At 36.9% G+C, this 25815-nt stretch overlaps 2 protein-coding genes and 1 long non-coding RNA gene across 7 annotated transcripts in view; 2 read left to right on the top strand and 1 right to left on the bottom strand.

Annotated features, from left to right (window-relative positions):
* Positions 1–128: 128 nt before the first annotated feature.
* WDR12 (WD repeat domain 12) lies at positions 129–20580 on the top strand. The gene is made up of 13 exons (XM_008517381.2): positions 129–776; positions 3646–3740; positions 6550–6644; positions 7519–7625; positions 8530–8645; positions 9312–9466; positions 10758–10803; positions 12497–12582; positions 16577–16717; positions 16837–16942; positions 17113–17245; positions 18980–19052; positions 20000–20580. Exons 1-13 carry the CDS (start codon positions 736–738, stop codon positions 20075–20077), a joined length of 1272 nt encoding a protein of 423 aa, XP_008515603.1. The 5' UTR covers positions 129–735; the 3' UTR covers positions 20078–20580.
* LOC139076682 (uncharacterized) lies at positions 3815–16397 on the bottom strand. Its single transcript, XR_011528569.1, has 2 exons — positions 16344–16397; positions 3815–4131 (listed from the first exon to the last, which is right to left on the bottom strand). It is a non-coding gene; the product is annotated as an uncharacterized lncRNA (long non-coding RNA).
* Positions 20581–25023: 4443 nt separating the features above from the next.
* The window catches only part of ICA1L (islet cell autoantigen 1 like), a 67158-nt gene continuing 66366 nt past the window's right edge, over positions 25024–25815 (top strand). Inside the window, exons 1-2 of one of the 5 annotated variants that reach the window (XM_008517388.2) lie at positions 25024–25093; positions 25470–25758. Coding sequence is in view for 1 of the 5 variants with exons in the window: in XM_008517385.2 (XP_008515607.2) it covers positions 25754–25758 (5 nt within the window). In the remaining 4 variants the exon portion in view is untranslated. Of the gene's footprint in view, positions 25094–25469; positions 25759–25815 lie in introns of those variants that run through there. The other 4 variants (XM_008517385.2, XR_011528562.1, XR_011528558.1 and 1 more) reach the window with 4 other exon arrangements.

Below are 25815 nucleotides of genomic sequence, written 5' to 3'. Positions count from 1 at the left end.
GCTCTGTGTTCTGTATTCCAGACCCTAACCTGCATCTAAAGCGTAGAGGGCGGGGCGAGAACCCACGAAAAATCTTGACGGAGTGATGTTCTGATTGGGAGTATGCGAGAGAAAATAAACCCAGAAAGCCTTTAGTAAATGAAAGCTGAAGGCAGAGAAAATATAATAGATATTGGGCTGGAGTCTGGAAGGTTTAATGCAAATTAGATATCCCGAGGGCGGCGCGGCAAAAAGACTACGATTCCCATGGTGACAGCGTCTGAGAAGCGCTGCTTTCTGGGAGTTGTAGTATCTAGGAGCTGAATGTGAAGTGATCGGGTCTAAAGACAGCTTCTTAAAATTTAAAAAAAGAGAGAGAGAGAAGCAGATTTGAACTGGGCCTTTCTGTTTCTTCATAATCCATCACAGGCCTAAATATATTAAAAGAAATCCAAAAAGATTAAGGGGACACGTCGCCTTTAAGGCTGTGCCGTACTAATCGATGATTCCTCGATCTGGGATAGGTAGTTGATGTGTGTGGGCTGGTCCTCTGAGGCGGCGCAGCCTCGTGGTGCCTTCTTGCTGAGGAGCCCCGAGGAAAGGAAGCGGGGCCCGGTCTTGGACGGCAGCCTCTCGCTGCCCTGTGCCGTCTACTGTTGAGCTGCCTCCTCTTGCAGTCCTCAGAGACCAGAGCGCCGGTCGTCCGACTGTTGCCCCGCGCGCATCCGCAGGCAAGTCTCGTGTGTGCTCCCCGCCATGGCTCAGCTCCAGACACGCTTCTTCACTGACAACAAGAAGTAAGTAAGCCGCCTCCCCTTCTCTCCCGCCTCCCTCCTCCCTGGGATCCTTTCCAAGGACTCCTTCGGTATGACCTTGTGGATCCCTGTTTGTCTTTGCCGTCATGTCACTCGCCCACCCCACCCCATTTTTTGCTGGGCTCCTCGCTTGAGTGCGTTTTCTGCTCGAGTGGAGGCGGGACCTTAGAGCATTTCTCAGGGACCGACCTCTGAGATCATCTCTTTTCTGCCTAGCTTCTCAGGCTCTATATAATTTGAACTGTGAGTGCAGAGGGCCTGAAGGGCTTCAGGTTTGCTTCCAGAATGGAGTACATTATGTAATGTAACAATGAACAATGCACCAAGTCGTTACAGGCTGTCTGCTAGTGGAGTTTCACAGTTTCTGGCGACACAACTTTTTCTTTTAGGTAGGTGATAGACAATGCTTTTCTAAACCAGGTTGGAAAGCGGAACTCTGAATAGGAGGTTGGTAGAATTCGTTTTTGATAGAAGTGTGAAGTCAATTCAGTTACAGATTTGTGTATTTGTATACATACATATACACGTATGCCTTTGTGTGTATATATATATATACACCGCGTGTGTGTGTGTAAACATACATGTATATATAAACATTTTTACCAGTGGTCCCCAGGTCTGTAGCATTTGTTTGAAACCTAATTATCTTCTGCCTTGTGGTGTATATTACCGTATTAACTTTTCTTTGTGTTTGCCTGGTCTCTTCAACTATATTGTAAAGCTCTTAATGGTAGGCACTATGTATTAAGTTTCTTAGATTGACTGAGTCAGCAAATGTTTGTCAAATTCTTCTGGTACTGATAATAATAAAGATTTGTTTTATTAACAAGGTTATGTCAGCTATAAGCTCGAAAACGCCCACTTCAATTAAGATTATATCTTTGTGTTTATAGCTTTATGAGTTGACCTCATTTTACTGAACAAAATAGTAAATGAAAGAAAGAACCAAAATTTTTAATTTCTAGGTTTCATTATCTTTTGGGGAACCTAAATAACTGCTCACTTTCTTTGGCATGAGAAATATGTAACTACAGCCTTACTATTCGAAGTGTAGTTTAGGACAGGCAGCATCAGCATCACTGGGGAGATTGTTAGAAAAAAGCAGAAATCCTGGACTCCACCCCAGACCTGCTGATCTGGAATCTACATTTTAACAAGAACTGAAACACCCCTCACACCCCCATTGTAGCAAAAAGAGAAACTTTTCCATTCTCTGCAGATACAGCCTTAATTCAGGCCTTATGGAGACTTTTTTTATTACAACTTTATTGAGATGTAATTAACATACAATAGAATTCACACATTTGAAGTGTTCAATTCAGTGTTTTTTAGCATATTTGCAGAATTATGCAACCATCACTACAGTCAATTTTAAAACATTATTCATTCCCCTTTAGCTCTTACCTGTCCCCAATCCTTCCACTACCCCCAACCCTGGGCAACGATTAATCTACTTTCTGTTTCTGTAGATTTGTCTGTTCTGCACATTTCATATAAACGGAATTATATAATATGTGGTCTTTTGTAACTGGCTTCTTTCACTTAGTATAATTTTCAGGGTTTGTCTGTGTTATAATATGTATCAGTACTGCATTTCTTTTTATGGCCAAATAATATTAACATTGTATGGATATACCACATTTTTTTCCATTGTTTAGTTGGTGGATATTTGGGTTGTTTCCACCTTTGGCTATTATGAATAACGGTAATGTGAACGTTTGTGTACAAGTTTTTGTGTGGACATATATTTTCATTTCTCTTGGGTATATAATTAGGAGTGGAGTTGCTAGGTCAAACAGTAATTCTATGTTTAACTATTTGAGGAATTGCCAGATTTTTCCCAAGCAACTGCAACATTTTACATTCCCACCAGCAATGACTAAGGGTTTATCTACATCCTCACCAACACTTATTATCTGTCTTTGTTATTGTAGCCATCCTAGTGTGTGTGGAGTGATAGCTCAGTGTGGTTTGATTTGCATTGCCTTGATTACTAATGATGTTGAGCATCTTTTCATGTGTCTGTTGGCCATTTGTATATCTTCTCTTGAGAAATATCTATTTTAATCCTTTGCCCCTTTTTTAAATTGGGTTGCCTTTTTATTATTGAGTTGTAAGTGTTATTTATGTATTCTAGAATCAAGTTCCTTATCAGATGCATGATTTGCAAATATTTTCTGCCATTCTCTCTTACAAGAGTTTCCTGGTCTCTTCTTTCTGTCATGTGTTCTTCTAATCCAGCCTCTGCAGTGCTGTCGAGAAAGATCTAATGATCTTCCCTAATGATGTTATTCCTTAACTCCGACTACTACAGTGATTCCTCATTACCCAGGGAAAGAAAGAAATGCTTCTTCACACAGTATATAAACTACTCCGTGCACATCTCTTTAGCCTTATCTTTGGTCACTACCTAGAGCAAAATTGGACTTTCTGGAACAGGCTGGCTGGGCAGTGTAATAACTCTCAGTTATTGTTTTGCTGCTTGCCCCACTTTCCCGCACCCTTTTTCCTGTCCACCCACCTTTCACCTGGCAAAAACTCGCTTTTCTAGATAGAGCTGAAGGCCCTGCTCTTCTATCCTCCTTTTCTCTGGTTGAAATGACCTAATACTTTGTTCTCCCAGTTTACTTGTCACTTGTAACATTGTTCTTAAAAAGTCTGATTGTAGTTGATTACCAGACTTTAACTCTTTGTGAGAACAGAGACCATATCTTAATTCGTTTTTGTTAACCCCATGTAGCAAGATATCTGGTATGTATTAGATACTCAGTAAATGTTTGTTTAGTGAGTAAATGGACATTTCTTAAAATATCTGTAGACTTGATCTTGATGTATCGTTTCCTTTTTATAGATATGCGGTAGATGATGTCCCCTTCTCAATTCCTGCAGCCTCTGAAATTGCTGACCTTAGTAACATCATCAATAAATTACTGGAGGCCAAAAATGGTGGGTATACATGCTCTGAGAAGTTACGAAAGGGCACAGTGCCACTAACTACACTAAAATATATCACATTTTAATTTTATTTACATTTTTTTGGCTTTATTTTATAATACTACATGCATTTTATAACGGTAAAATTTATGAATTATATGGGTTTCCCTGCTACATGATACTCTGAAAAATGCTTTAAAATAAAAGTTTTCAGAAAAAAATATTACAGTTTAATCTGCTTTTAAGGGAACATGGAGATAAGGTGGTTGAGATTTAGGAATAAAGATGTTGATATAATAGTCGTGATGTAGAGGTCATCAAGACATTGGGATTGTGCTAGAGAGGGCTGGGCTGGGTAGGCATGAACGAACATCTTGGTTCTTGGGCCTCACTTGCTCTACTTCTGCAAGGCAAAACGACATTATCAGTATTTGAGTATTTTGGGTAATAACAGATGCCAAAATTAATAGTGGTATTTTTTTTTTAAGTATTTAGAATTCATAAGACAATTAATGGATAAAGCAAACATTTATAAACATGCAAGAGTATCAAGTAAAACATTTATAAAGGTATAAATATTAAACATATGTATTGTACGAGTATAAATTATTAGCGCATAAAATTAATATGAACAATGTCTGCAGAAATATTGATTAAACAAGATTGGCCATAAGTCGATAATTGTTAAAGTTGGGTGATAGGTGTATGAAGGTTTATTATATTATTCTCTACTTCCGCCTCTGTTTTAAATTTCCTGTAATAAGATGTTTTTAAAAAACTAATGAAACCATACATAAAATAGAAGATTTAAACATGAAAAATTGAAAATAGCATAAAGTGTGATGTTTAAAAGAAAATTTGTCCATGGAATCACCATTTAGAGGCAAGCATATTTTCACACAGGTGTTTCTGACACTTCAAGGCTCTTTTGATTCTACCCTAGTTGGAGGAATGGGGAGGTGAGAGTTAGAAACATTGCCTAATATTTTCCCTTCATCTTCACATAATCCCGTAACTTTTTTAAGTTTGAGATGATGTTTTTGAACATCTGTTTTGGGAGGGGCAGGGTCTGTAATCTTTTCATTGCTAGCAAGCGGTAGTTCTTGATTCAGAGGTATTCTGATAGCATTTCCTATCAGTCCTTGTCTTTACTTTCATCAGGAATGTATGGAGATTCTGATGCATAGTTACTTTTCTAAATTTGCTGGAAAAGTCTTTGAATTAGAAGAAGAATTATTTTTGCAATAGAGGCTTTGCAATAGCAGTATATAGTTGTTTGTTGTTGCCCAAATAGTTGAATATTTTTCTAATCTTGTAGATAAACATTGGTTTGTCTTTTTGTATAAATTAAATAACTGAGTCATTGCTCTTGAGTTGAAGATGCAAATGATTCAGATTTCAGATTTTTAAAAGTAACAATCTAAATGGTCAACGAGGGAATTCTTTCAGAAGGATTATATCTAATAAATGCAGAAAGAGTGAAACATTTTCAGCATTTTGTAACTAAATTAAGTAATGGATTTAAGTAGTGATTATCAATAGCTGCTAAAACCATTAATTAGGTAAAAGGCTGACAGAGAACATTATGATGGGTGGGATCAGACTGACATCATCTGAGCCCAGAGGTGGATCTTAAAATCATAAAAAAGACACAACAGGATACTATGCTTCCTGTGATGCAGTAGGAAATGCACACTACTGTGTGTAAATATTCTTGCCTCCTTGCCCAAAAAAAGCACACTTGAAATCTAATCTAGTGTTTAGGTCTGCCTAGTATACAGGATGTACAGGTGGTAGAGGAACATGTTAGAGGACACCTTGGAGTTGGAATCAACCAAACCCAGAATGTAAGAAATATTACAAGACAGATGTCCCAGTTTCTTCAACAAATAAACGGCAAGGGAAGAAAAGGAGGAGAAACAGTTAAAGATTAAATAAAACGTATTAATCAAATATAATGTGTGGATTTTGGGTGCTGGTTCTAAAAAGCTCACTGTAAAAAGACACTTGTGAATTGAGGAAATATGAACATAGGCTATTTGATATTAAAAGGAATAATTGTTAAATTTTTTAGCATTGTGACTTTTTAAAAATTCCTTATAGCTTAGAGATACATACTAAAGCATTTACAGATGAAAAGATGTGATTTCTGAGGTTTGCTTTAAAATGAACCAGTAGAGGAATGGACAGAGGAGTATAGATGAGTGTCCATGAGTTGGTAATTGTCAGTGTGTGGTGGAGATGGGGATTCATTTTGTTATGTCTCCTGTGGTATATATTTGAACGTTTTCATAGAATAAAAAGTTTTTTGAAAAATTAGACGAAAAATAACAATAAAGAAATTATATCAACAGAACAAAGTATTTCTGTTCTTAAAAATCACATAGTATGGGGGGCTGGCCCGGTGGCATAGTGGTTGGGTTTGTGCTCTGCTTCAGCAGCCTGGGGTTCGCTGGTTTGGATCCTGGGTGTGGGCTTATGCACTGCTTATCAAGCCATGCTGCGGCAGGCATCCCACATATAAAATAGAGGAAGATGGGTGCAGATGTTAGCTCAGGGCCAATCTTCCTCAGCAAAAAGAGGAGGATTGGCAGAGGATGTTAGCTCAGGGCTAATCTTCACCAAAAAAGAAAAAAGAAAGAAAGAAAATCACATAGTATATACACTGGAATACATGGCCTGATTGTCATGGAGAAATTCTGGAGAAACTCAGAGGCCACACTGGAATAACAGGTCCCTGTTTGTTTTGAGGTGTCTCGTGTACCTCTGCCAATCCACTTCATGTCCTAAGAGTGATAATTTTATCATGTATTTTCTTTAGAGTTCCACAAACATGTGGAGTTTGATTTCCTCATCAAGGGCCAGTTTCTGCGAATGCCCTTGGTCAAACACATGGAACTGGAAAACATCTCATCAGTAAGTTCAGTGCTCACCTGCTCTTTTTTCCTTACAGTATTATCAGATAATGTAGGTAACTCCGGTTAGAATCAGCATGAATCTACAGCAACCAAGATCTTTTTGATTATTGGTTTTTCCTAGAAATTTGAGCTTCAGTTTCTATATTAAATTTTGAAATCCCCTTTTTTCTTCTGAGAGTGTATTTAAGAAATGCAGATGAATGAATATGGAAAGATACCTTCATATTTGTGGAAGAATGATCAAGAAAGGGCATAGCAAATATATGTTTACTACTAATAAAGGTGTACAAAATGATTGTGCACATATAAAAACTTACAGGTGAGGTTATTGTGATTTATAGTGACTTCTCCCCTTCCTCTAATCTCCAAACTGCTTTTAATATTGCTTCTATAATTTAAAATGCAATTTATAATTGCTTTTATAATTTGGGGGGTAATTTTTAGAACTGTGGTAAAATATACAGAAAATTTACTATTTTAACCATTTTTAAATGTACAAGTCAGTGTCATTAAGTACATTCACAGTATTATGCAGCCATTATAACTCCATTTTCAGAACTTTTTCATCATCTTAAAGAGAAGCTCTATACCCATTAAACAAATACGCTTTTATGATTTTATAATTTAAAGTTTCTTATATTCTTTTTTCTACTTTTAGCATAAATTTTCCAAGGTCATTAGTATTTCTTTATATTACTCTTAGCATACTGTTAGGTCAAATAAAGGTTTTCACTGTTTGCGTGGCTCCACATTGTCTGGTTGTGAAGGGGACTTAGGTGAAGGAGCTGTCTTAAATGGGGTGTGTTATCTTCATAATGTGCCATCTTAAAACTGCACCCCCTGATGGGTGTCTGGTTTCTCTCTGTGACCAGGAAGAGGTTGTGGAACTGGAATACGTGGAGAAGTACACCGCACCTCAGCCCGAGCAGTGCTTGCTGCACGATGACTGGATCAGTTCCATCAGAGGGGCGGAGGAATGGTATTGCCAGATGAGCATTCTCGTGTCTGATTCCTTATGCCACCGCATCACTCTTTTTAAGTGCATGATGTGCATGTTTGTCTCTGATTCTCTGTTCTTTTGTAAAAGTGATTTTGTGATAGACGTATCAGTGACCATGCCAAAGATCTTTACGTTCATATAGTCAAGAAGAAACATATGTATTAATAGGTTTTCTTTTCTGTCTCAAGATGTTATAGTGACATATGTCTTTGGAATAAGTCTAGTGTCTTAGGGTATTTATTTGATTGAGCATGTTGCTTTTAAAAACTAGGTTATAGTTTGTTTCATAGCCGGAAAAAAACCCTTTTATAGCCACAGATTTCCTGGCCTACTACCATGAAGATGCAGATTGTGCTATTTTAGGGCTAAAAGGGGCAGACTGGGATCAAGAAGGTATGGATGGCTCAGAGCAAACCCCCACTGGCCTTGCTTGTAGAACAGCACCTCAAGAGTGGATCATAGTAGGAGCTTACTTTCAAAGAATGTCTCCCTGGAGTTATTACCCAAAGTTATGTTTTTACTGGTTTTACTTTTTCTTTAAGTGGTTTTACTGTTTTTCTATTTAATGGTTTTCACTGGTTAAATACAAAGGACTATTAACGCTTTACAAGCAATTTGCTTAGCTTCCCTGAGAGTTGTAGTGTTTACAACGATAGTAAAAGTGAGATCTAGGGTTTGTTGGTTATGTTTTTATTTTTAGGAGGTCAGGAAAAGCCAAATGTAAAATCTTCTGATCTATTCTAGTGTGTTTTGAAATCTTAATCTTCGTATTAAAGAAGAGTTTGAAAGAATAATCCTCAAGAAATTGCCTTAGAAATACAATCAATTTTAGGGTTTGAAAAAGCTGCTTTTTGTATTTCATAGGATTTTTTTCTCCTCATAGGATCCTGACTGGTTCTTATGATAAGACTTCTCGGATCTGGTCCTTGGAAGGAAAGTCAATAATGACAATTGTGGGACATACAGATGTTGTAAAAGATGTGGCCTGGGTGAAAAAAGGTGGGACTCTTTGCCTGAACTAAGAGGGTTGTGGATAGGGAATTGGCAATAAGCATTTTCAGTGCTGGGGCAGAATGGGGACAGGGTAGGAAATGTCTCATGTCTCAGTTATTATGAGGTCTTTCAAAAATATAGAGTTCAAGGGGCCAGCCCAGTTTCGCAGTGGTTATTTTTACGTGCTCCGCTTCAGTGGCCTGGGGTTAGTAGGTTCAGGTACTGGGCATGGACCTAGCACCACTCATCAAGCCATGCTGTGGTGGCATCCCACATAAAATAGAGGAAGACTGGCACAGATGTTATAACGCTCAGCACCAATCTTCCTCAGACCTGCAAAATATATATATAGTGTTCAAGAACAAGAGGTTTATATAAAAAATTGAATAAATTAGGGAAAGTGAGTCCTTCCTAAAATTATATCAGATAATATACATTTTTAAGTTAATATTGAGTGTGTGAAACTCACACAGTATAGTACTTTTCTAGTATTTTTGAAGATTGTTCCCTTTACACTGTAAGTTAACTTCGGTTTCCAAGCCGCCTATGTGAGCTCTTTTATCTTTTTAACGTCTTTCTCAACAACAACAAAAAATTCAGTTCTTTGGTTTCAGAACATGATGTATTTTAACTGTTCTTCTGATTTGTTTCTGATTGTGTTCTCCTCTTCAGACAGTTTGTCTTGCCTGCTGCTCAGTGCCTCCATGGACCAGACTGTCCTCCTGTGGGAGTGGAATGTGGAGAGAAACAGTGTGAAAGCCCTGCACTGCTGCAGGGGTCATGCTGGGAGTGTGGACTCCATCGCCGTCGACAGCACAGGGACCAAAGTGAGTAGCTGTTGTCTCATAGGACTCTGTCGAATGAGAATTTGAGCTTACGCAAAAGGTTTTTTCTCCACGTATTCATTGTGATTGGCCTATTTTCATATCAGTTGTTTCAAACGAAAAGTAAAGACTCATACAATCAGAGATGCAAAGATTCACTTCCTCAGCCTGGGTATCTCTGGTTTTGAACTTTATGTAAATTACAGAAATTTTTAAAAATCACATAAACAAGCAATTTCTTTTCCCTTCTTAAGTCATAGTGATTGACATTTTCAATCTTTCAGCTACTCACAGTGCTGTCATCAGCTGAAGTGTATAGTTGATTGTCTAAGCCTTAGCACACACTAAGGTTAGTGTCAGTAGAGGTTGTTTTACTATCATTGCTGATTTACTCTTTGTCACGACGAGGTGGCAGAAGTTAGTTAAAAGGAAGCAAACCTGAAGACAACACTGTATTGACTCTTGAGGGCTTACAAACTCTCTCACCATTTGACAGTTCCCTAAACCACACTGAAGTATTCTGGATTTAAGAGTGCTTCTTCGGCATTTCTATGCCAGTTTGCCAGAACAGAGGACATTTGATGTATTCAAAGGAAAAGAGTTATGATTATTCATATTGAGCCATGAAGAAGATTTCCATGTTGTTGAGTCCAAACTTAAGTGAATTCACTGTACCCTGTTTTTTGGCTACGAGAGACAGAAGCTCCTCTTGAACTTATTCAGCTTCAAAGATTGTGAGATCCAAGGAAGGAGTGGACAGTCACACCACCAGCAGGGTGATGAGGCAGTGGGGTCTCAGGACCCAGTGGAGTGGAGGCTTGAACGTGGCCGTCACACCCTTCCCTCTCCTGTTTCCCCAGGCTGACTTTTGTTCTCTCTCGCCTCAAACTGGCTCTCTCCACATGGCAATGAAACCTGGCCTTCACTAATTCCAGATTTTACGTCCTGTGTCATCTGTCCCTGGAGAAAGACTAACTTCACCTCCCAGGAACAGAAGTTTTCAAAAAAGGTCCTGAAGGAGGAAGAGACCTATTGGCACAGTGTGGTCACTTGCCCACCCTGATCTGAGCAGCCGTGGCCAGGGCACAGAGCCGTGTAAGAATGGCAGCTTCCTCAACTGCCAGGAGATAGAGGGTGCAACCTCCAGGAGACTAGGAAGACAGGCAGATGCTATCACAGTAGTAAGGATTTCAGAGCAAAGGAAAGGTTTTAAGTTAAATAGCAGAAAAAATAAGGCAAATAATATGATGGATTATATTACATACTCGTTTTCCCTTCATATTATTCTGTTTAGTTTTGCAGCGGCTCCTGGGATAAGATGCTAAAGATCTGGTCTACAGGTAAATTAAATATTTCTTTTGCTTTGACTTATTAATGATATTTCAAGAATTTTGCTGGAAGAGGAGTTTTTAACCCATATTTTGCCAGAGCTTTTTATGATACAAATAAAGAAGCATAGTATAGAGAAAAATTAGTGTATTTCTTTGTGTTTCAAAATGTTTTTCTATCCCACCACCCCTTATTTACTGGACAATGTCACTGAATTGCCACAAGTATCAATAACATGTTTGGTGCAATGGGACATAACTACCTTAGTTCTCAGAGTTCCCTTATTCAGGAACTTGGAAATAAACAAAAATACCTTCTGAGTCATTTTGATATACTTTACTGTTAGAGAAATTTCTTAGTTAAGCTGATTTACTTAAAAAAAAACCTTAATACAGTTTTACCAAACTTAACTTTTTTACTTTGAAAACATAAATTAAAAGGAACAACTAAAGGAGGAGGAGGGAGGAGTCTTAGAAGAAGGTGCCTTGATAGTGCTAAGAAGACGCCGACAGTAGAAAAGGGGAAAAAAACCCACAGACATTTAAACTTTAAGAAATGGTGGTCTAAAACAGTGCACAGGTAGACAGATCAGAAGGCTTCTGTTACTTCTGAGGGAATTGCCGTATTACAGTATAATACCCTAAATACAATTCACAAAGTAGAGTTGGGGGATCAAGAAAAGCTTAAACAGTTTTAAATAATTATGCGTAAGATGGCAGGATATATATAATCCATTTTAGTAGATTTTCCACAAATGCTTAAAGCAAACAGTTTTGAGGGAGAAAGTGGTTTGTTTAGAAATTTTTCCTTTTGTGGAATATTTTATTCTTTGATAGCACTGGGTAAATGAGATATTGTATATGATTAGTTGTTACCCTAAAGGCATTTATAGGGAGAAAGCAGATAATATTTATAAAATAGTTAAAAACATTAAAATCTATGGTTTTCCATCTGGGTTTGGTATCTAGCTAAATGATATATCACAAAGATTTTTTTAAAAAGTCAAAAAGTAGAGCTGGCCTGGTGGTGTAGTGGTTAAAGTTTGAGCGCTCTGCTGCAGTGGCCTGGGGTTCATGGGTTCAGATCCTGGGTGCAGACTTACACTCTGCTCATCAAGCCATGCTGTGGTGCTGTCCCACACACAAAATAGAGGAAGATTGATTGGCACAGTTGTTAGCTCAGCTTGAGGAAGATTGGCCACAGATGTTAGCCCAGGGCCAACTTCCTCACCAAAACAAAACAGTCAAAAAGTAACTATAAAACATCTGATTCATTGTTAGAAAAGTTAAATAATCAAGAAGAATAAACATGACTGGAATGTGTGTTTGTTTACCTTGTCATTCCCTTCTTCATAATAATAGATTATTATCTCCTACAACTAATAGAATATTCATAGATGTGGTAAAGTGATGAGTATTCATGATGATGATCTTAAAGACATAGCAAGATATCAAACTGGTTAGGTTTTAGGGTTTTAGTGTACTTTATTTTTTGCTTTGTCTTTTTGGAAGATTGGTAACCCAGGTATTATTTTATATATAATTTTCTATGAACCAAAATAAGGAGGAATATGATTCCCTAACCAGTTGAGATAACATAGAGAAAGTATATACCCAGAAATGTTGTAAGAATTCTTTGAGACTGTTTGCAATTAATATTTACCATAAATTTTAAAAATATCAACTCTGACTCTCTGTGGTACAGTCCCTACAGATGAAGAAGATGAAATGGAGGAATCCACAAATCGACCCCGAAAGAAACAGAAGACGGAGCAGTTGGGACTAACGAGGGTAAGTATTTGTGAGAACTGACTATACTTGGCTTAGGTCTGTATTAACAAATATCTGGTAATTTAATGTAATCTTTCCTATTTAAATTTCCTTTTGTCTTGCTTTGCTGCTTCAACCATAATTAGGCTTTCTTTCAGCAGATTTGTAAATTTTTCTTATAGATACTCTATTATGCTACATTTATCTGTCATTGAATGTAGTAGCTTCGAGCCGGCTTACAGATCAGTAGGTTGATTATTTAGCTGTTATTTGATCTCATGGTGCATTTTGGAGCAGGATCTTTTAATTGTTAAAGTTTGCACTAAATTTAAGTGAAGCATCTCATTACCTGATGATTTAATAATATTGTTTCATACACTGAGGATATAATTCTTATTAAGGATGCTAGTTATATCTCCTAAATCACTAGAAACCGAGAGTTTAATTTGGGTTTTGATTCTATCATTTAGCTCTTAGATCCAATTAAATTGAACTCAGAAAGTTCATCCAGAGTCTTATTTGTTCTGCTTTGTTAGGAAGATATTTGTCATAATAAGGTCTGACCTGTCTTAATGTCTTACTGAGAAGGACAATACTGAGGTTTAGGAAAACATAATCTTCATTCATTTTCTAACAGCTGTAATGAATGTGCAGTAAATCAAGGCCACATTTGCACATTATTTCTTGTAGTCACCAATAACAAGATATAAAAATTGTTGAAAATGAGGAATAAAGTATGATCATAAGTAATTCATCAAACTCACATCAAATGCAATTAACAGTAGCACTTACTGGTTCCAACTGGAAGTAATGATTTAAAGTTTCTTAATACATTTAAATATTGACTGCTGAATTGCAAGAGGAGTGATCTGGCAGCAACTCAGCTTCCTTATCACTTAATCTGGTAGGACAAATGAAAGCTGTAAATGCCTTACCAACTGGGTGTTGTGCCAGTGGTAATTTGCTGATGCATATCCCTGATCAACCTCCAAAGAATATATCTGAGTAGAAAAGATTTCTTGAATTATAAAAATTCTTTACTCAGAAGGTAACTTTTTTTACCTTTCTTTTAATTTGAAGTTTGGCATACATATGTTAAGTGTACAGCTCAATGATTCTTTACAATCGTGTATACCCAAGTAATCACTATCCAAATCAAAACACTGAGAATTAGCAACAGCCTTGAAGACTCCCGCTAGCCTCCCTCACAATCAGTAACCCCCAGAAGTAATCACTCTTATGACTTATACCATCTTAGATTAGTTTCACCTATTTTCAACTTCATGTCTGTGAGATTTCATGCTACTGCATGTAATGATCTTTAATATAAAGCATTCCATTGCATGAATATACCAGAATTTATCTTCTCTTCTTCTGTTGGACATTTAGGTTGTTCCTAGTTTTGGCCACCATAAAGACAGTTGCTAAGAAAGTTCTTAGGTGCATAAGCAGTGATTTCTGCATATATAGAATTGCAGAAGTACAATTGGCTGAGTCATAGGGAATGCACATGGTCAGCTTTCTGGATATTAGATACTGCCAGAAAGTTTTCCAAAATGGTTATACGAGTTTTTGGTCCCACTGACAGTGTATGAGAGTCAAGGTTACATCCTTACAAGCACGTGACATGGTCAATTTTTTAAGACCATAACTGATTTTATTTTACCACATAAACGTATGTTTGCATTTACTTACTGTTGAAAAGTGTATCATTTTGTCGATTTCTGGTGGTGTGTAGTGGAATTTAAGTCCTCGCCCTTTGATATCTAATTATGAAGTGCCTGTTCATGTTTTTAGCCCATTTTTTTTAAGTGTGTTGCCTATCTTTTTTTAATTGATTTACTTTGTAAGAGTATTTTTAGGTGTGTACTTTTTATAAGCTCACTTCCATTGTTCATTTTATTTGAGAGAAAAAATAATATGTTCATTTTCTTGTTTAGGTTTTTATAGGCTGTAAATTCATGCATTCATAAATTATTAACTGGAGTTATGCTGGCAATCCTTGAAGTGCTATTTAAAGTGAAAAATTGTGCTGCAATGGAACAAGTTGGATTTTTAAGACCAAAATGATAAAACAAATATCAAAAATAGTTATCTTTTCTCTGAGTTTCTTTCTAGTACCTTACTTGAATTATCATGACTAATGCTACCAGTCAGTTAATTTACTTGTCATTTGTTTCATATGTCAACATATAGTAAGGTTTTTTCCTCGTTTCTTTCAAAATTGCTTTTTCCCTCCAGTGCTATTCTACTGGAGTTTGTTTGTAGTAACGGTGTCAAAGTTGACTTTTCTACCTTTTTTAAAAAAAATTTACATATAGGAAAATTCACTTTTTGGTGAATAGCTTTGAGTGTTGATAAATGTGTAGAGTGTGTGACCACGACGTAATCGGGACATAGAGCAGTCCATCACCCCCTGAAACTCGTGGCCCCTTCGTAGTCCCCCTTCCCCGCTGCTTCTCGCCTGACAACCACTGCTCTGTTCTCTGTTCCTATAATTTGTCTTTTTCCAGAATATTGTGTAAGTGGAATCACACAGTATGTAGCCTTTTACATCAAGCTCTTTTTCACATAGCACAATGCATTTGAGATTCACACCCCCCTCGTTTGTTTTTTTTCCCCCAGAAAAGAAAAGATTCATCTAGGTTAATGGGATCATGGTTTGTTCCTCTTAAATGCTGAGTAGTATTCTGTTGCGTGGATATACAATGGTTGGTTTAATCGTTCACAAGTTGAAGGATATTTGGGTTGTTTCCAGTTCGACAGTTATGAATAAAACTGCTGTCACCCTTTGTGGACAGAATTTTGTGTGAATCAAAGTTTTCATTTTTCTTGGGTAAACATCTAGAAATGGGCTTGCTTATTGCTGTAAGTTTGCCTGTGGATCTTGCCATGCCGAATCCTCTCCTGGAGCCTCTGATGGATTACCTTTATGTTCCTTGCTGTTCATTCTCTTTCGGGTCACAGAGCGGTGGTTCTGTCCCTCACTCGGCTGTCAGGTTCCTTTACTTCTTTGAGGAAAATTTTAGAGGTGGAAGAGAGACCTTACGGCTCATTTGGTCCAGGAATTGGCAAACTATAGCCCAACAGCCGATTTGGCTCTGGCCTGTTTTTGTACTACAGAGAGCTAGGAATGATTTTGACGTTTTCAAGAAGTTTTAAAAACAAGAAAGAATATGCAACAGAGACTGTATTTGGCCTGGAAAAGCTAAAAAATTTACTTTCTGGACCTTTACTGAAAAACTTTGCTAATCTCTGATCTAGCATACCCCCCTCATATTACAGATGAGGTAATACTATTTAAGGAGGTTAAATGTAACAAAGTTACAAAAGTAGATTAACTGTCTCCCATTTCAGAATTCTTTCCTTCTGTCTTTCATATGTTCCTTATATTTCAGACAGACACTATACCTAGTTTGGGGATTTTAATTTGAGAAAGACATTAGAGATTTTGGAGTACTGACAGATGAGCCATGGACATTATTTAAAGATTAGATGCTGAGGAAATGAAGTGGCGAGAATAACCTATTGAGATTAGTTTACCAGGAGGAGTCATCTAGAAAATGGCAGCACCTTTGATTGAAACTGAGATCTTCTGACCCAGAGCTTTTTTCTGCTAACTTCTACACATAACGTGTTTGTCAATGGGGAGAATTAAGTTAGTGTTAATATTAATACTCCTCAAAATGACAAGCGGAACAGATGGGGAAGCAGCAGAGCACAGTGGGAAGACGATGAACTTTGGAGTAGTATGTGGGTTTAAACTTAAATCTGCCACTTACAGCGGTATGACCTTGAGCACGTTATCTTTCTCAGCTTCAGTGTCTTCCTCTATAAAATAAAAACGAAATATCTATCTTGAGGATTATTGTAAAGAAGAAATTAGGCATGATATGAAAGCTAAAGCACCTGACAAAACATCTCGCATATGGGCTTCAGAAGTTATAACTGCTATTATTGTCTTAATTATTCTAAACGGAAAATGCTTTCCCTTTTGGGTATCTTTCATTTCTAGACTCCCATTGTGACCCTCTCTGGCCACAAGGAAGCGATTTCCTCCGTCCTGTGGTCAGATGCTGAAGAAATCTGCAGTGCATCTTGGGACCACACAATTAGAGTGTGGGACGCCGAGTCAGGCAGTCTTAAATCAACTTTGGTAAGAGTGATAAATTCAGTAGTTCTCTGATTAACTTTGAGCTTTTAAGTGATAAACTTCTAGAGATAATTACTTTTAGCCCAGCATGGTTAAATGTTCTTTCCTTTTTGTTTTTTCAGACAGGAAATAAAGTGTTTAATTGTATCTCCTATTCTCCACTTTGTAAACGTTTAGCATCTGGGAGCACAGATAGGCATATCAGACTGTGGGATCCCCGAACGAAAGGTGAGTTGTGTGAAGCACTGGAGGAAAAATATGTGTAAATAGTATCAATTTCTTTTCTCACTAGAGATTTGTATAAAAAGATAATTTTCTACAAATTTTTTGGGGGGTTTGTTCTGCCTACTCCTCTTTTCTAAAATTCAATAATGGTTCATCTCGTTTGCTTTGTTCAGATGGCTCTTTGGTGTCGCTGTCCCTAACGTCACATACAGGCTGGGTCACATCAGTGAAGTGGTCTCCAACCCATGAGCAGCAGCTGATTTCAGGTTCTTTAGATAACATGGTCAAACTGTGGGATACAAGAAGGTAAATTCTATTTGTGATCTACACTAGAAATCTGTCAATTGCCCGTTGTATAAGAGAAAATGAAATGAATACTGAAATGATTATCCAAAAGCAGAAGGGTGAAAAAAAACTTCTTGGTCATACAACCTGAAATGATAAATATTGATATCGAAAAGAAAAGCCAGGATCAAAGGAATTTTCTCCGTGTTAATATGTTGTTTTTTGCATTCTGAAAGAATTGTGATCATTTCTCTTTTGCCAAAAAAGAAAAAAAAACCCACAAGTTTATAAAAGCCATCTTTCTGACTTTGTTATATAAAACAAGAAAAAAAGAGAAAAATTATCCTGACCCTTAATATAAATATGATAATTATAAAAGCAGAAGGCCAGTGCTCTCTGAATAAATGGAACTGTGATCAAATTATAAATTATATGTTAATAAAAAATTAACTAAAAATACAAATTTTTAAAGATAACCAGATATTAAAGGTTCCTTTCTTACTCATGGACTAGTGCTATGTTTCTAGTGTATGCAGATATAAAATGCATACACAATTTAATTACATATTTTTATAAGTAGAATGGAGAGGCATTCACCCAGATACCTGTTTGTTTGTTGTTGTTTACCTTAAATCTGCATCCTAACATCCTCATACTACCTAATGGTACATGATTTGTTACTATCTAGAAGGTATATGCATTTTAATTGGATGCTTTGTATAGCAATTAGCATATAGTTTCTGATAATAGTAGTAAGTGCTATAACAAAAATGAAGCAGAGTACAGGGGCACTTCTTTGATGAAGGCCTCTCTTTGAAAGTGATATTCCAGTGGTGAACTGAACAATGTGAAGGTGTGAGCCATGCACAGATCATGGCAAAGGGAACAGCAGATAAGGTGGGGAAAATCTTGGCATGTTGGCAAAATAGCAAGAGGGCCAGTGTTGATGGAGTAGAGTAAGCGAGGAGAGTGGCAGGGCATGAGGCAGGTGATGGTTACATCGAGCAGGACGTTATGGGCCATGGTAAGGAATTGGGGTTTCATTCTAAGTGTAATGAAGAAAGCTTTGGAGGTATCTGAACAGGGGAGCAAGAATGGAGGCAGAGAGGCTATTGTAGTTCAAGAGACAGATACTGGTGATTTGGACTGTGGTGGTAGCATCATAAATAAGTGGTTGGATTTTAGGTGTATTTTGAAGATAGCTCTTTGGCAGAATTGGCTCATGGGTGGAATATGCAGATAGGAATCAAGGATAATGCCCATATTTTCTGCCTGAGCAATTGGGTGATTAGTGGTGCCATTTACTGTGATGGGAAAGAGTAGAAAAACAGGTTTGTGAGGGGAAATCAGAGTTTTGTTTTGGTTGTAGTGACTCAGGAGAGAAGTTTGGGCTAAAGATATAAATTTGGGAGTTATCAACATATATATGGATAGACAAAGGGTATATAAAGCCATGAGTTGGGGGGAGAAGAAAAGTAGTCAAGGAAGTGTGAAAATGGGCCTAATTATAAATAAATTTTTATAAATAGCATTTTTCCTGAATATATTTGTTGCAGTAAATCTCTATAGTCTGCTAATGATACAGGAAAAACAGGAGAGGTAGTCAAGTAAATACTCAGAATTTTAAGGTTAAGTGGTTATTGGGGTAAGAATGGTAAAATCGGTAATGTTTTCAGAAAAGTATAAGTGATTATTCATATATGGTTGTTTTAATACTATGAAATGCATATAACCTGTTAATATTTTATCTTTTAGTTGTAAAGCTCCTCTCTATGATCTGGCTGCTCATGAAGACAAAGTTCTGAGTGTAGACTGGACAGACACAGGGGTAAGAATTTATTAGTTATTTGGTGAAGAGGAAAATTTTTATTTGAATAAATCTGGTGTTTGTGTTTATGGAGTTACTAGTTTAAATATATCTGATATTTATAATTCAGTTTTCTAAGTTTCCCTTAATATTATTCATAAAATCTCATCTCATTCAAAGAAGAAACAAATTATTTTTGAAGTATAGTTGACATAAAATATTAGTTTCAGTGATTCGACACTAATTCAGTGTCGAATTAGTGATTCAACATTTATATATATTACAAAATGATCACTACAATAAAGAGGAAACAAATTTGTTGTTTAACATTAGGAGTAGTAAAATTTGAAAATTTTGAAGCAGTTTTTTCCTCTTGAGTATTTTAATGAAATGTTTTAAGTCTGTAAAACTTGCTACTTCAGACTAATTGGATCAAAGTATTTCCCACTTAGAAAAATCTTACAAAATTAGTCTAGATTATAAAATGTGTTTAAAGAATTACAGTTTAATTATTTCTGTGTATATACATTAGCCCTTATTGCCTAAGAATTCTTTCCAAATACAGGTCCTAGTGCTACTTGAATAATTTGTAATGTCCATTTACCCACAAACAGTTAATGTGCTGCCCTTTAAAAACTTAATTTTCTTAAATAGGTAAAACTATATCACTTTTCCAACTTTTTAATTTTATTACATTTCTTAGCACATGCTTCATAGAAAATACAATAGCATATTATGCCTCAACCAAATTCAAATGGTCACTTTTCAAGTTTTAATATACTGTTGTAATATAGTAGTGAAAAGTGATGTAATTGGTGCATTTAAGTATTAACTCTCAAGGCAAGTTATCTGCTCATCCATAATTCCTTCTATAATCAGAGTCATCAGTATTTAATTAGGTTGGCTGTCATATGAAATAATTGTATTTACTTCTGTGTTTGTGTTTTTTTCTCTCCCTTTTTACACAGTTACTTCTGAGTGGAGGAGCAGACAATAAATTATATTCCTACAGATACTCACCTACCACTTCCCATGTGGGGGCATGAAAGTGAATGATAAATGTGACTACAGAGATCCTTTCTATAAATGAACGCAGATGCAGAAAGCAGATTTTGAGATTAAAGTTCATATAATGTGTCACTCTCAGTAACAGTTATCACTGTTTTTCTTTATTTTGTATTTATTATATAACAGTTGTGTTTATAATCTATAAAATGTGGCCTGTATTCTCTACATTATGCAAATTCTTGAAATTAAACTGAATTTTGAATTTCTTTTTAAAGATACTGGTTTGAATTAAGATTTTCTTTTGAAATGCTGTAAAAGCATATATTAAAAATATAGTAATTGTCCATATTTTTATTTCTGATGGAGAAACTTAACTTTTTAAAGTTAGCTGTTTTAAAAAAAAGTATCTTTAAAAAAACCTAATAAATTTTAATAGAGAAAAAATTAGAAATACAATTTGCTTTTTGGGAAAATAAGTGATGTCTAACTGTAATAAGACTTTGTAAGTATTCAGAACATTAAAACATGTAGATGTTGCCAATTTATTAAGAATTTGTTGAAATATTTTAAGTGAAGTACTTCATATTAAAGATATATCAGAAACCTTTAGAAACTGCACACAAATTTGATGGTAACCAGGAATATCTCTCCCAAACTTATCCTCGTATATACATTAGATTCTTTAGACAAAATTTTTCCATCCGTATTAGATAGTAAACATTCTACAAATGTTAAATATTAGCATTTATCTAAATTCGTATGTTATATACCAAATATTTAAAGTAAATCTCTTAGTATGTGAGTTCCATCTTTAATGGATTGGTATTCCTCAAGCAGAGCACTTCAGCCTCTGAGTAATCTGTGGGAATCAGTCTGGTCTCATCACTAGGCTAATGCAACGTCTCTCACTCGAGGTTCCTCTCGCAGAGGTCTAGGAAACAACAGCTATACTTGGCTGCATTTGAGAGCCAAATTCATAGTAGACGAAACCAGGTGGGAGTTTGGTTAGAGGCAGTCCAGGGCTGGTGGAGTGGCTTTGTTCCACACCCCTTAGGGACCCAGCTAGCTCTCCTCCTTTGATACAGTCCTCATTCTCACACAGACCAAGAGCTAGAGCTCCAGTTACGTCATTTCTTAGAAGAGGGTATATTTTAATGCCCCAAAAGTGAATAAAGGTAGCTGGAAAATTCACACACACAGTCTTTGTTTTCCTCAATTTGTGCAGACTGGTATAAATTTCATCATATCTGTAGTCTCTGGAAATCTAACTTTCAGAAGACAAAGATGAATTTATATTCCTGTTTTGGACAAAGTATACCTAATTGCTGAGTAAGTCAGTTCAAGAAAAAAGGCTGAACTTCCACCATTTACCAGGGTCTCTAGTGGGATGGAGGAAAGAGAAAAAACACAGAAATGTAGAAAACATGGACTTTTTGACTACCTTCAAAAAGTGCACATTCTGGAGCTGGCCCCGTGGTTGAGTGGTTAAGTTTGCGAGCTCCGCTGCAGGCGGCCCAGTGTTTCCTTGGTTTGAATCCTGGGCGCGGACATGGCACTGCTCATCAAACCACGCTGAGGCAGCGTCCCACATGCCACAACTAGAAGGACCCACAACGAAGAATATACAACTATGTACCGGGGGGCTTTGGGGAGAAAAAGGAAAAAAATAAAATCTTAAAAAAAAAATGCACATTCTTACATGGGAGATAGTCATTTAAAAATTAGTTACAAGAGTATCCTAAGTGCAAAGGAAGATGGAAGGTAGAAAGGTAGCATAGAGATGGGAGGAATTAGCTTTGTGAGGAGCACGTTGGCTGTCAAGGAAGGTGTCATAGAAGAGTGACATTGGAGCCAGATTTGGACAGATAATTGGTTAGGAAGGTGGAAATGCAGGTTATTTCTGGCAGAGGGAGCGGCACAGAGCATCAGAAATATAGCTCAAAAATACTGTGAGCAAGGAAGTGAGCATAATATTTCTTCATATGCTAAGAAGTTTAGTTTTGTTTCTCTCTTTTAAATAAAGCTGCCGTTCTTGCCTTAACTAAGACATGATCTTTTCTTTTATTACTTTTTTTTTTTTTTGGAGGAAGATTAGCCCTGAGCTAACATCTGCTGCCCATCCTCCTCTTTTTGCTGAGCCACTAATTGGAATCAGGTTTTATTAGGCAAGTAATATCCAAACTTTGCTAATCAGAAACTGCCAGATATAAAAACAGGAACTTTTAGTCACTTTAATATGGGAATTTTTTGACTGTGACTTCTAGTATCAAACATTAATAATGTTATTTTGTTATATAAACCAAATATATCTTAATGGTACTTAGTAGAAAAGTATTTTTGGTTTGTTTAATAAATTGGCTGTCTGTTCCAATATTAGTTCCACTGATTTGCAGCTTTGAGGAAGTAAATTATTTTCTGGCAGTGGTTATAAAAATGGCAAAGAACATAACACCGTAGCAATCCTCTGGCATAGGTACTAAAGTGACCTGTATTTTGAAGAAGAGGAATATATATGTTAGAAGGTGAAGTTATTTGACCAGATTTCAGGCAGCCAGTAAATGGCAGGTAAGGATTTGAGTTTCCCTGAGTTTCGAGCTGAAGCTCTTAACTAATTCATATTCTGCCAATTCTTCAGTCATGCACAAGAACGATGTTTTTATAAATGTAAAGAATAAGTGTGAAAATGTCTTCACATGCTTGAAAGAAAGGTTATATAAATTTAAGTGGCATTTATTAGTACCAAATCACTATAATGTTATGTTCAGCTTTGCATGTTCTTGCCTTTAAAATTAATTTCAACTTTAGTATGCCACTAAAGGTATTAGCATAATAATACAAAAATGTGTACTTTAAAGATCCATTTCTGTATTTGCATATAGGAATTGTTTATGAGCAAATAGGAATTTTGGAAATTTTCCTGTCGTTCATATTATTTGAATTATCACGTTATTTGTGTCATTAAAGGAAACCACAACCCAGACAGGTTAAAGAGCCTATGTGAAGGTATAGAGCCAGTTAGTGATGGAGACAGGAGACATGGCTCTGATAATAAAGACCACAGAGAAACGATCTTTAGGTTTCTGTACAGGTTTGTATCAGGTACAACCTGATAGAAAGTTTAGAAACATGTGAAACAACTTATATGTATTTAGTAAAGGTATAAATAACATGCCTGGGACTTATTAATACCAAATTAAGTTTAATGGCTGTTTCAGGGGGAGGAAATACTTTTTTTTATGTGTCTACAACACTTCACATTAAAAAATCCTTTTAATAATGCTGTCTCTAATTCTAGCCTTACTTGAATAGACAAAGATGTAGTAAGGGAGAAAGCCTGTTTAGCTTGCCATGTGTAATTACTAGTTTGGGCATCTGGGGAGATGGCTGTCCATACCCTCACCGCCTGCCACTGACCTGTTGCTTCTGACTTCCTTGATGAGATGGAACAGATGACAAAGGAAGTGGAACACTTTGAAGAAATGGAGTTATTTCCATGACATCAGGTTCAGTAGATCCCTAATTCTTAATAAAACAGTACAAAAGGGTAGAATTCTTAACATGTTTTCTAATATCAATTGAGGTTTTATTCGGGAGATTAACCAGAGGTTTGCTTGATAGTGCAAAAATAAAAGTAAAGCTCACTGTCCTCTAAGGAAATTAGGACTCAAGGTTGGGATCCCAGATTTGTGGGGCCCAACATTCCAAGTCATCTAATGGTCTTCTTTTCTAGTTAGCTTGTAGAATCCTACCACGGAGGAAAACACTTTATACTAGGAAAAATCTTAATATGTTGATAGGAAATTAAATAACAGTTCTATAAGTGTTTGTACTTTTAAATGAAATTAAATCTTCCCATATAAAAGCATTTTAATGGTGTTAAATCCTTTCATTTTCTAAACGAGGTTTTTTATGAAATACTAAATTTTAACTACTGCAGCTGCCTCATTTGTTAAGGGACTAGTACAAGCCATTTAAATATTTCCTTATCAGTCCTACAGCTAGAGGAAGATTATTAATTTATTCCACAAACATTGAATAGCATGAGTAAGCAGACCCGATTCCTGCCCAGGAGGAATGTCGGTATCGCTACCTCGTTTACTGAAACCATTCCGATACTGTGCCCCGACTTGCACGCTTTTCTAAGTGACCTGTGAAGAAAAAGTGATTATGTGTAAATGCTACATTTTATGGTGGAGACACTGTGTATCTTTTGGTAATTTTCCCCAATTAAGTGAACAAAACCCATAGGCCTGGTGCAGAGTCACTACTCTGACTTACTGGTGTGTGCCTTGGAGGGCCTTTCTCTGCTTCAGGTTGAGTTGAAGAAGCTATTAGTCTAATATCCTCTTGAGTTAAATGTTGACCAAGCATTTTGTAAAATATCCCAAGAAACTTACGATGGTGCGTGGTAACATTTTGAAAGTCATTTTGCTTACCATATTAGAATGAGTTATTCTCTGGGGAGAAAGGTGTTCAGTTCTTGTTAGATAGTTTATACTGTATCCTTCAGTCATCAATTAGCTATCTTTGCTTCTATTCATTTATTGATTGAACAAACCTTCAGAATCTAGTATGTATTAGGGACTGTGCTAAGAGAGAAGACTATGGAAATGCATAAGGTTTTCACTCCGGAGGAGCTCAGCATCTACTGGGGAAGACAAGCAGGCAAACGATTACGGTACAGTAGAGTTGAGGGAGAGTAGAGGCATGCCGTTAGTGGGGACGCCAAACTGAGCATGAGTGAGTCAGGAAAGATGTGAGCAAGTACAGCAATCATCAGACTTGCCAAATGCTAATTCTTGCCCTTTTAAGGATCTGGACCTTGAGAATCTGAGGAAAGCTGTGCATTCTTTCCTAACAAACAAACAAAAAAACCACCATACCAAAATTTTGCATATTATCTTAGGTATTCATCCATTCCTCAAAAGCCCATATATCTCAGGGTAAGACTCCCTGGTCAAAGACGTCTTAATATTTTCAGTCCAACTTATCTCTGTAGTATAAATAGCCTACCCTTTTTCCTATTCTAAAACTACTTTTTTCAGGTTTTCAAGGTAAGAACTTTGTTATAATCTAGAATCTCACCCCATCTTTGTCTCTTTTATGATCTTACAGCCTTTAGTTACCACCTCAGGTGTAAGCTTTTTTCCTTTCTAGCCTATATGTCACAGTTTTAATTCGTATTTCGTAAAGTTTTAAGAAAGCTGATAATATTTTTGAATCACCTTTAAAAAGAAAGCAATTTGAATTTATCTTCCACCAGAAATATAGTTTTACTTTTGCCTTCTATTTTTTCCTTGAGGTTTTTAGGTTCAAATTTTACCTCTGACTCTCGAAGGCTCATTTATGACAACAAATTATCCTATGTGCATGTGCCTTTGAGGTGAGTTTTTAACAGTTGTTAACTTAATCCTCTTTAAACCTTTACAGTAAGAGTTAACGACAGCGCGCGAGCATTCACCGCGTGCCGGCACTGGCAGAAGCCCCCGAGGACTCAGGAATGACCGGGGCTCAGAAGCCTCTAGCAGCTTCGCAGGGGTGGCCCTGAGGGCCCGGCAGGTGCAGGGGCTCGGAGGAGGCGGGAGGACCCGGGCCACGGGCGCGGGGCTCAGAGAAGGAAGCCGAGCATCCTTCCCACTTGCCCACGCCCCGGAGGTCTCAACTCGGTTCCTTACACCGGTGTGCGGACCGCCGTGGTGTCTTCCTTTCCCTTGATGAGGTACGGAGGCGCCCGGGAAAGGGGGGACAGAGAGGCCGCCCCCGGGGGCAGGCTGGA

Source organism: Equus przewalskii, chromosome 17, assembly GCF_037783145.1.
Source record: "Equus przewalskii isolate Varuska chromosome 17, EquPr2, whole genome shotgun sequence".
In the NCBI taxonomy this organism is placed as follows: domain Eukaryota; kingdom Metazoa; phylum Chordata; class Mammalia; order Perissodactyla; family Equidae; genus Equus; species Equus przewalskii.
The sequence above is the reverse complement of the archived record's forward strand: the minus strand, read 5'-3'. Positions and strand labels throughout refer to the sequence as shown.